At 36.1% G+C, this 12,074-nt stretch overlaps 1 protein-coding gene across 2 annotated transcripts in view; it reads right to left on the reverse strand.

The window, feature by feature from the left end:
* LOC136029376 (Kv channel-interacting protein 1-like) overlaps positions 1–12,074 on the reverse strand; it is a 75,819-nt gene that overhangs the window by 22,273 nt on the left and 41,472 nt on the right. For both annotated transcript variants that reach the window (XM_065707695.1, XM_065707696.1), the window contains exon 2: positions 4,981–5,111. In XM_065707695.1, the coding sequence (XP_065563767.1) occupies positions 4,981–5,111 (131 nt within the window). The remainder of the gene's footprint in view (positions 1–4,980; positions 5,112–12,074) is intronic.

Genomic DNA, 12,074 nt, shown 5'->3' on the forward strand with positions numbered 1-12,074 from the left:
TGATCAGAGGGCGTCCACCCTCCCCCCTTACACCTGCTTTTCCCGAGATGCATCCGATGAAAATTTTGAGATAAACATTTTTTTCGAAATAGTCCTACTATAAGATAATAAAAACTTTGGGGTCTACATACCCCCCCCCCAAAGCCTTTGGAATGGGTTTTAACTGATTCCTTAGGGACATATAAGGTTTTTATGGAAGAGATGGTCGCATACACTTCGGAGATGGTCGTTAAACACCCAAATGATTAGAAATTGAAAGTTTTATTCCCCTTTTTAAGAGTAAAAAATGATCGGATGGCAACTAGCCCCCCCCCGCCTTCTTTGTCTTAAGTATGTCCGATCGAATTTCATAGATAACCATTGTCAAAAATAAGTTCAGAGATTAGATAAAAAAAATTCCCAGGGTCGCACAACCTCTTAGAGCCGAGGGGCAAGTGTTGTAATTTATGCCCTATGGGCTTATAATGTTTTTACGGAAGGGTTTTTAAAATAGTTCAAAGATCAGATGAGCCCAACCCCCATCCCCACTAGAAAATCTTATTAACGATATTTTATCCAATTGATTATGAGAACTCACCCCTGGCCCTCCATTCACCCCCTCCCGCAAAGAAAGCTATTAACGGTAAGCTTATGGGAGCTGACCACTGGCCCTCCTTGGCCCGATCTCCCTCTCTCCAAAAAACTTGTCAATGATAAATCATGGGAGCTTACCTTTGGCTGACCCTCTTTGGCCAGACCCCACCCCCAAAAAATTATTAACGATTTTCACTCCGAAAATCATAAACATCGTTAAGATCATTAACGATATTTTATTCCAAAATCGTGGAAACTGACCGCTGGCCCTTCCTTCATGGCCTGACCCATCCCACTCTCTAACACACACAAAAAGTTTATGGGAGCTCACCACTGGCCATCAATGGTCCGATCCCCTTCCACCGAAAAAAAATATCCATGATAAATCATGGCAGCTTACCCCTGAATCATAGGAGCAGACCTCTGACCCTCCTGCCACGGCCCGACCCCCTGCAAAAAACTTATTAACAATATATTATTCCAAAAACTCGTGGGAGTTGACCCCTGGTCCTCCGTTCATGATCCTCCTTCCCCCGGAAAAAACTTGTTTTTTTATTTTATTTAATTGTTTTCAGAGCTGAAGAAAAGTGATTCAATGGCCAAGAGTCTAATGATTACCAAATAATACACCAGGTGTAATCAATATTAGATAAAGCTAAAAGCCAAAACCTTGAAAGGCATTTGCTCCATTTTATTACGCAAGTACATGCACTTCATGCCACACTAATCTTTCAAAGCCATTCGTTCTAATTTATTATCTTATGCTTATCTGATTAGCGTGGCTAGTATCAATATTTGCAATGAGTAAGGGGGTCTTCATGTGTATTAAATTTAGAAAACGTACCTTTTCAAAAAAATTTCGTGTAACTTTTAAACTCAAGACGATCATAAATTGGTTTATAAAAACTATTAAAGGAACATAAACTATTTTGAATGAGGGAATGAATTTAAGTGGTGGAAAGAGTTCCGGCAAATTTGAAGCCTTCTTCTTATCTAAACAAAAAGTATGTGCTAAAAAAATGTGCTAAAGTATTAGCAGCAAAAGCTGCAACGTAATCACCTGTGTATTGATTTTGACATAAAGTAGTCTCCAGCCATGATGGTTGGAACGATCATCTTAATATTTTGAACTGATAACAAATAGAGCTAAGAGTAACTTAAATAGCTCAAATAATGCAGACAACTTTGAACTTTTAATTTCCGATAGAATCAGCCCTCTCGCGACATTCCATGACCACTGGGTCGATACTATCACTGGGGAAAAGAAAAAACAAGAGCCAAGAGCTCATATGGTAATTGTGACGAGGTCAGAAGAACCAAGAGCTTCTTCCCACCAAGTTTCATTACGATCTCTCCAATCTAGGCGTTTTCCAAGATTTCCGGTCTCCCCCTCCAAATCCCCCCAGTGTCACCAGATCTGGTCGGGATTTAAAACAAGACCTCTGAGACACGAGGTTCTTCTAAATATCAAATTTCATTGAGATCTGATAAGCCGTTCGTAAGCTAAAACTACCTCATTTTTTCAAATTTTTCCGAATGAACCGTCCTTCCACTCCGCCCCAGATGATCAAATCGGGGAAGCGATTATTTCTAATTTAATCTGGTCGGGTTCCTGATACGCCTCCCAACTTTCAGGGATCGCTATATTGATCACGTATCTAGCTTCGGACCTTCTTCACATAAGAATTGGGCTGGTCCGGGATTCAAACCTGAAACCTCTCGCACCCTTTGCGAGAATCATACCCATAGACACAGCCACAAAGACACAAGCCATACTTGAGAAGAACATTTTTTTTATTGGAAAATAAAGTTCTTCTCGACTACCTTGTTCGCTCACTCCGCCCTCCCCAGATGGTCGAATCAGGGAAGAGACTATTTCTAATTTAGTCTAGTCTAATCCCTGATACGCCTCCCAACTTTCATCCTCCTAGCTTATCTGAAAGTACCCAAACTAGCAAATCCCCCAACTCACTCGAAAAGAGAGGATCCGGTCCGGTTATGTCAATAACGTATCTAGGACATGTGCTTATTCTTCCCACCAAGTTTCATCCCGATCTCTACAATCTAAGCGTTTTCCAAGGTTTCGTATTTCCCCCTCCAACTCCCTCCAATGTCACCGGATCCGGTCGGGATTTAAAATAAGAGCTCTGAGACACAAGGTCCTTCTATATATCAAATTTCATTAAGATCTGATCACCCGCACGTAAGTTAAAAATGCCTCATTCTTCTATTTTTTCCAAATTACCCCCCCCCCAACTCCTCCAAAGAGAGCCAATCTGGTCTCGTTGTATCAATCACGTACCTAGGACTTTTGCTTATTCTTCCCACCAAGTATCATCTAGATCTCTCTACTCTAAGCGTTTTCCAAGATTTCTGGTTTCCTCTTCCAACTCCCCCTAATGTCATCGGATCCAGTTAGGATTTATTTAAGAGCTCTGAGACACGAGGTTTTTCTAAATATCAAATTTCATTAGGATCCCATCACCCGTTCGTAAGTTAAAAATTTCTCATTTTTTCTAATTATCCAAATTACCGAATTAGGTTCCCCCCTAAATCCCCCAAAGAGAGAAAATACGGTCCGGTAAATCACGCATCTAGAACTTGTGCTTATCCTTCCCACCAAGTTTCATCCCGATCCCTCCACTCTGAGCATTTTCTAAGATTACCGGTCCCTCCAACCCCAACCCCTCCAAGACTCTGGATCTGGTAGGGATTTAAAATAAAGGGTCAGAGCTACGAGATTTTCCAAATATCAAATTTCATTAAGATCCGATCTCCCGTTCGTACGTTAAAAATACCTCATTTTTTCTAATTTTTTCGAATTAACCCCCTAACTCCCCCAGAGAGAGCAGATCCGTTCCGGTTATATTGATCACGTATATAGGACTTGTGCTTATCAAACAGTTCATGGTAACGAAATGTAGTAAGGAGCGACCCGGCTCAATAGTAACCGAAACTCTAAAAAATGGAATTTTGCATTCTTTGCAAGAAGACAGATCACGGATGCGTGTTTATTTGTTTTTTTGTTGTTTTTTTTCCCAGAAGTGATCGTATCGACTGAGTAGTCCTAGAATGTCGCGAGGGGGCTCATTCCAACGGAAATTAAAAGTTCTAGTTCCCTTTTTAAGTGACCAAAAAATTGGAGGGCACCTAGGCCCCCTCCCACGCTCATTGTTTCACAAAAGTCAGCGGATCAAAATTCTGAGATAGCCATTTTATTCATCATAGTCGAAAAACCTAATAACTATGTCTTTAAGGACGACTTACTCCCCCGCAGTCCCCGTGGGAGGGGCTGCAAGTTATAAACTTGACCTGTGTTTACACATAGTAATGGTTACTAGGAAGTGTACAGATGTTTTCAGGGGGATTTTTTTAGTTTAGGGGGGAGAGTTGAGGTGAGAGGGGGGTTACGTGGGAGGATATTTCCATGGAGAAAATTCTCATGGGGAAGAGAATTTCAATGAAGGGGGCGCATGATTTTCTAGCATTATTTGAAAAAAAAAACAATGAAAAAATAAATATGAAAAGTTTTTTTCTACTGAAAGTAAGGAGCAGCATTAAAACTTAAAACGAACAAATATTATTACGCATATGGGGGGTTTACCTCCTCGTTATTCCTCACTCTTTACGCTAAAGTATTTTTAGTAATTTCAACTATTTATTCTACGGCCTTTGTGATTCAGGGGTCATTCTTAAGGAATTGGGAAAAAATCTAAGCTTTAGTGTAAAGAGCGAGGCATCGACAAGGGTTGAACCCCTTCATTTACGCAATAAAAACAGACGAATATAGAAGTTCGTTATGTAAGTTAATTCGTAAGTTACGTATATTTTTACCAATGAAAACGTTTGTAAAAAATTAAAAGTTCTAGTTTCTTTTTTAAGTAATCAAAAACTTGTAGGGCAACTAGGCCTCCTCCCTCGCTCCTTTTTCTCAAAATCTTCTGATTAATTGCAATTAATTAATATGCAAATTTTGTCTTAATCATCTTTGTGCGGAGATCCAAGATCAAAACATGCATTAATTCAAAAACGTCCAGAAATTAAAAACAAGTTTACTTAAATGAAAGTAAGGAGCAACATTAAAATTTAAAACGAACAGAAAATACTCCGTATATGAAAGGGGCTTTTCCTCCTCAACGCCCCGCTCTTTACGCTAATGTTTCTCACTGTTTTAAAAATAGAGTTAAGAGAAATAGTCAAACTTTAGCGTAAAGAGCTTGGCGTTGAGGAGGAAAAGCCCCTTTCATATACGGAGTAATTTCTGTTCGTTTTAAGTTTTAATGTCGCTCCTTACTTTCATTTAAAAAAACTTGTTTTTTTTTGTGTGTTTAATGTTTCACAGAAGGCATACCTTCTATTGCAGACATTTGCTTCAGTTTAATTAAGGTGTTAAAGTTGGATTTCTACCTGTTTAAATGTTCTATACATCAACTGAATTTCTTTTCTTGAGAAGTTTGTAGATTCACAAATATGTTCAATGCAGTCGGCTGGCCGACATCGTGTAACTGGAGAATCCAGTTCTTCTACTTCTAATCCTCCTACAAGGGAATCATATATAAATATGAAATCACAATATATATATATATATATATATATATATATATATATATATATATATATATATATATATATATATATATATATATATATATATATATATATATATATATATATATATATATATATATATATAAAAATATATATATATATATATATATATATATATATATATATATATATATATATATATATATATATTTATATATATATATATATAATATATATATATATATATATATATATATATATATATATATATATATATATATATATATATATATATATATATATATATATATATATATATATATATATATATATATATATATATATATATATATATATATATATATATATATATGTACAGGCACGTACGCAGGAATTTTTTTTTGGGGGGCGGGCCAAAACCTTCGAAACAGCAGATATAAAGTAGCATTTTTTATTTAGTAATGCAAAAAGCGCGTATACCGGAAAAAACAGATTAACTTTAATCTGTAGTATTGTAGCGGATGGGGGAAAGAAGACTCATGCCTCAAAAGTACGTTTTAGGCTCAGGTTATGTTCAGGGCGATTTAGAACCAGTGATTAATCTATTATATCCCACTGAAAGGGAAATTTTAGGGTTAACAGTTCAATATGGGTGCTGTGGGGGGTAGTTCTTCTATTGCAAAAACGCAGATTTTAATGAAAAAAGATAGTTTCCAAAATTGATCCATTAAAAGCTCTACTTTATCCTGAAAAGGGGGATAAACGCCCTAATATCAAGGATGATTCTATTTTGCTGTGGAAAGCAAACTCTCTTTACAAAAAAATAACAGTACAATTGCTAATTACTTCAAAGAGGGTAAAAAGTTAGACAGAAAATGGGTTAATAATTGGGCAGTGACTTGACCGGATAATTGCATGCTGTAAAATCCCCCAAAAAAGGATTCACACATGTATTTAGATTCTTAATAAATGTCCTACTTTTGCTAGAAATCCCAAGAAACCCTGTGGAAATTAAACATTTCACAAAATTTCGGGGGGGGGGGCACGGGCCCGAAGGCGCCCTGCGTACGTACCAGTATATGTATATATATTCATGTTGTTTTCAGTAAAGCACAAATTATGTTCCGGTCTTGAGAGGGCATGGGTTTTATCAGCCCTATCATGCTAATTTCTGCTTGTTTGAATTTCAATTATTCATTGATAGTGGTTTGTGATATTTATACACTTTGAAGATTACTTGACTTTATTTCTGTTCATCAAACAGTTCGTGGTAACGAACTGTAGTAAGGAGCAACCCGGCTCAATAGAAAACGAAACTATAAAAAAACGGAATTTTGATTCTAAGAGATACATCAAAAGAATTAGATTTTTATGCTGATTTTAAATATATAAGTTTCATCAAATTTAGTCTTTATCATCAAAAATTACGAGCCTGAGAAAATTTGCCTCATTTTGGAAAATTGGGGAAACACCCCTAAAAGTCATAGAATCTTAACGAAAATCACATCATCGCATTCAGCGTATCAGAGGACCCTACTGTAGAAGTTTCAAGCTCCTATCTACAAAAATGTGGAACTTCGTATTTTTTGCCAGAAGACCGATCACGGGTGGGTGTTTATTTGTTGTTGCTTTTTCCCACGGGTCACTGTATCGACCGAGTGCTCCTAGAATGTCGCAAGAGGGCTCATTCTAACGGAAATGAAAAGTTCTAGTGCCCTTTTCAAGTGACCAAAAGAATTGGAGGGCACCTAGGCCCCCTCCCACACTCTTTTTTCCCAAAGACGATGGATCAAAATTTTGAGATAACCATTTTGTTCAGCATTGTCGAAAATCATAATAACTATGTCTTTGGGATGATTTACTCCCCTACAGTCTCAGGAAGAGGGGCTGCAAGTTACAAACTTCGACCAGTGTTTACATACAGTAATGGTTATTGGGAAGTGCACAGACGTTTTTCAGGGGGATATTTTGGTTTGGGGGGGGGGAGGGGTTGAGCGGATGGGGTTATGTGGGAGGATCTTTCCTTTGAGGAATATTTCATGGGGGAAGAGAAATTCAATGAAGGGGTGCAGGATTTTCTAGCATTATCACAAAAAAAAACAATGAAAAAAAAAATATGAAAAAGTTTTGTCAACTGAAAGTAAGGAGCAGCATTAAAGCTTAAAACGAACAGAGATTATCACGCATATGAGGGGTTAATCTCCTCCTAAATACCTCGCTCTTTACGCTAATGTATTTTTAGTAATTTCAACTATTTATTTTACGGCCTTTCTGATTCAGGGGTCATTCTCAAAGAGTTGGGACAAAATTTAAGCTTATGTGTAAAGAGTGAGGTATTAACGAGGGGAAAACCCACTTCATATACATAATAAAATATAAGAATATAAAAGTTCGTTACGTAAGTTAATTCTTAAGTTACGTATATTTTTTACTAATAAAAACGTTCCTTGAAAATTAAAAGTTCTTGGTGACTTTTCAAGTAACCAAAAATCGGAGGGCAACTAGGTCTCCTCCCCCACCCCTTTTTTTCTCAAAATCGTCTGATCAAAACTAAGAAAAAGCCATTTAGCCAAAAAATAACAATTAATATGCAAATTTCATTTTAATAATTTTTGTGTGCGGAGAGCCAAAATCAAACATACATGAATTCAAAAACGTTCAAAAATTAAATAAAATAACTAGTTTTTTAACTGAAAGTAACTGACTTAAAACGAACAGAATTACTCCGTGTATGAAAGGGGCTGTTCCCTTCTCAACGCCCCGCTCTTTATGCTAATTTTTTTACTGTTTAATAAAGTAGAATTGAGGGAAAAAGTCAAATTTTAGCATAAAGAGCGGGGCGTTGAGAAAGGAACAGCCCCTTTCATACACAGAGTAATTTCTGTGCGTTTTAAGTTTTAATGTCACTCCTTACTTTCAGTTAAAAAAACAAGTTTTTTTTAAATTTAATTTTTGGTAAGATAGAACTCTTAATTTTCTTTGAAAAACTTGTTTTGAGGAAGAAGTTTTTATGGCACTTGGTATTAACCAAGTGACATATAGCAATCGCAAATTCTGTCGGTCTGTCTGTCTGTCGGTCCCGGTTTGAAAACTGGAATCTTATAATATGAATATGAATAGTAATATTGATTTTAGAAGGAGATATATTAAAAGTGATGTTACATTGTATTGTAGAAAATGTGACCCTGACTTTGGATACCAAGATGAGTACAAGCTGCATCCTGAAAAGCTGCCGCCACATATCGTTTTCGATGGTTACCTATACATGGAAGAAGAAATCTAAAGAATATATATTTTCTTTTGTACATGTATATTCTATTAAAAAACAAATTCACAAACATTTTTAAATCACTTCACTCTTAGGACACTGAAATCTATATTTTACTGGTAAGAAAGGATATTTCCAACTAGAAAGTTGTTCAAACTGGGAATATCTACATAAATACTGAGAAATTCACTGTAAGCATAGCCACGACCTAGAAAAATAAAATGTAGTGCATGAAAGCCACAGCTTTTGGTCCATAAATCTTGTAATCGCATCAGATTTTAAATAATAGATATTCAATTTTGTTGAATAAAGTCTTTGATGTCAAGCGTGTAAAATGCATACGGTACCCCAGGAGGATCAAAAATTCATTATTCTTCGCTGTTTTAAAGATGCATAGCCATTGTCCAGTCTTTACAGTTGACGGATTACTATTAACAATGATAATTGTATTTTTAACCCTTTGAATATGTTTGAGTAAATCCGGGGGCGTGCAATAGGATGTGTATTTGGACATTTACGGATCTATGTCGAATAAATTGATTATTTGATTTATGTTCATAGTGCCAACTCTAATAGAACACTGCAATCAGCGATAATCTTCCAATAGATTTCAAATTCATGACAAATGTCCTGACACATTTTCCATAATTCAATTGCACTATCACTTTTTACAAAAGCCAAAGTAAGTTTTGAAGGAATTTCGCCATCGGTAAATCGAGATTCGGTGTTGGTCCAAGAACTCGAATTAATATGTCGTGATTCATGATGGTATGAGGAACGAACAATTGGATATTATTTCCACTAGCCCATAGTTTTTCCATTGTCAAAGTAACAGAAATGATAACCTGTTGTTTTCGTACATGAAGTATTGCCGAGATGAGAGATCCTGTTGCGTCAGGTGTGGTGGTAAGTACCTTTCGTAAAATAAAATCGGACGGAGCAAATTGTTACTTTATGCCAATATTAACATTGGGAGGCAAACCATTGATGTATATTAAATATTTCATGATTTATTTGCCCAACCAGGTGTAAATCACTAGTTGTCGCCTCTCTAAGTGCATTGGTAGTGTCAATATCCGTTTTACATTCTTATCCAATGGCTAAGCCTCTCAATTTCTTATAGGACTGATTCATCAGTATGAATTGTGAGTAACTTGGATAGTTTGAAAGATTGTTGCTTGTGCTCACGAACGTTCGATTTATGTAGAAACTTATTTGTCTAAACAAAATGTATAGTACACAATTTCCATGGAATAACCCCTCAGCAACACATGGTTTTTCATTGTTAGATTTTTTGACTGTCACAAGTAAATCTATAAATGCGGAAGTCAAAACTATGAAATAGTCTTTACTTGAATAAATTTGAAAATGAACTTTTTCAGAGAGCGGTTGTTGTGGCTAAAATTATTCATAGTAGTGATTTTTTACACTCACATCAACATTTACTGCATTGAAAAGATTCAATGAGGAGGTGACTGAGGGATGAGGTCCCTTATGTGGTAGATTTGCAATTTCTGGAAAAAGAAATGCTTTTTTGATCTAACAGTTTTCATTCTTGGTTTCTGTTTCTTCTTTGACAAGAGTGATGTTTTCTACTTCTGACCTAAGTAGAGACTGATGAGTGATGAGGTTGTTCTAACCCGTTTGATACCTTTTTCGCTTTGTTGTGATTCCAATCGCTCGCCATGCGATCAAGCGTTGGAAATGGCATTTTTTGAAAAAAACTTTCTTTAAAATCCTACCCAAAACCCCTATCATGTAGTGTAGAAGACACAAGATCCACAGTTACTGGAGTAACATATTTTTTAGTCAGTGGTAATTCAGAGCGAAAAAATTCAGCAAACCAAATGAAAAGTACGTAGCCAAACATGATGAACGACCCCTGTAACTATCCATTCCATCACCCAATTGTCGAAGTCAAAGAGAAGCAGCATAGCAATCAATATCAGGACAAACTAAAGTACTTTTTATATTATCCATGTCACTGGATGGGTAAAAAATGACATGAAATCACAATGAAACCTTTTGTTATCAAACAGTTCGTGGTAACAAACTGTAGTAAGGAGTGACCCGGCTCAATAGTAACCAAAACTCTAAAAAACGGAATTTTGATATCAATAGTTACATCAAAAGAATCACATTTTAATGCTGATTTTAAATATATAAGTTTCATCAAATTTAGTTTTACCCATCAGAAGTTATAAAGCCTGAGCAAATCTGCCCTATTTTAGAAAATAGGGGGAAAAACCCCTAAAAGTCATAGAATCTTAACAGAAAATCAAACAATCAATTTCAGCGTATCAGAGAACCCTAATGTAGAAGTTTCAAGCTCCTATCTACAAAAATGTGGAATTTTGTATTTTTTGCCAGAAGACAAATCACGGATGCGTGTTTATTTGTTTGTTTGTTTGTTTTTCTTTTCTCAGGGGTGATCGTATCGACCCAGTGGTTCTAGAATTTTGCGAGAGGGCTCATTCGAACAGAAATGAAAAGTTCTAGTGCCCTTTTTAAGTGACCAATAAAATTAGAGGGCACCTAGGCCCCCTCCCACGCTCATTTTTTCCCAAAGTCGTCGGATCAAATTTCTGAGATAGCCATTTTATTCAGCATAGTCGAAAAACCTTATAACTATGTCTTTGGGGACGACTTACTCCCCCACAGTCCCCGTGGGAGGGGCTGCAAGTTGCAAATTTTGACCAGTGTTTGCATATATTAATAGTTATTGGGAAGTGTAGAGACGTTTTCAGGGGAATTTTTTTGGTTGGGAGGGGGAGGTTCAGAAGAGGGGGTTATGTGGGGGAAATTTTCCATGGAGAAATTTGTCACGGGGGAAGAAGATTTCCATAAAGGGGGCGCAGCATTTTCTAGCATCATTTAAAAAAAAACAATGAGAAAATAAAATGAAAATTTTTTTTTCAACTGGAAGTAAGGAGTAGCATTAAAACAAACAGAAAATATAACGCATATAAGGGGTTCACCTCCTCCTAATACCTCACTCTTTACGCTAAAGGATTTTTAGTAATTTCAACTATTTATTCTACGGCCTTTCTGATTCAGGGGAAAAAATTTAAGCTTTAATTTAAAGAGTTATTGACGAGGTATTGACGAGTGGGCGAACCTTCTTATATATGTAATAAAAACATACGAACATAGAAGTTTGTTACGTAAGCTAATTCGTAAGTTACGTATATCTTTTACTAATGAAAACGTTCGTAAAAACTAAAAGTTCTAGTTGCCTTTTTATGTACCCAAAAAATTGGAGAGCAACTGGGCCTCCTCCCCTCCTTTTTTCTCAAAATCATTCGATCAAAACTATGGGAAAGCCATTTAGCCAAATAAATAAATATACAAATTTCGCTTTAATTATTCATCTGCGGAGAGCCGAAATCAAAACATGGATTAACTAAAAAACGTTCAGAAATTAAATAAAAAAACAAGTTTTTTTTAACTGAAAGTAAGGAGCGACATTAAAACTTAAAACGAACAGAAATTACTCCGTATATGAAATGGGTTTCCCCTCCGCAATCCCTTGCTCTTTACGCTAAAGTTTTAATTGTTTTAAAAATTAGAATTGTGGCAAAGAGTCAAACTTTAGCGTAAAGAGCGAGGGATTGCGGAGGGGAAACCCATTTCATATACGGAGTAATTTCTGTTCGTTATAGTTCAGCTGATAGCATTGTGAAAA

This window comes from Artemia franciscana, chromosome 7 (assembly GCF_032884065.1).
Source record: "Artemia franciscana chromosome 7, ASM3288406v1, whole genome shotgun sequence".
Classification (NCBI taxonomy): Eukaryota; Metazoa; Arthropoda; class Branchiopoda; order Anostraca; family Artemiidae; genus Artemia; species Artemia franciscana.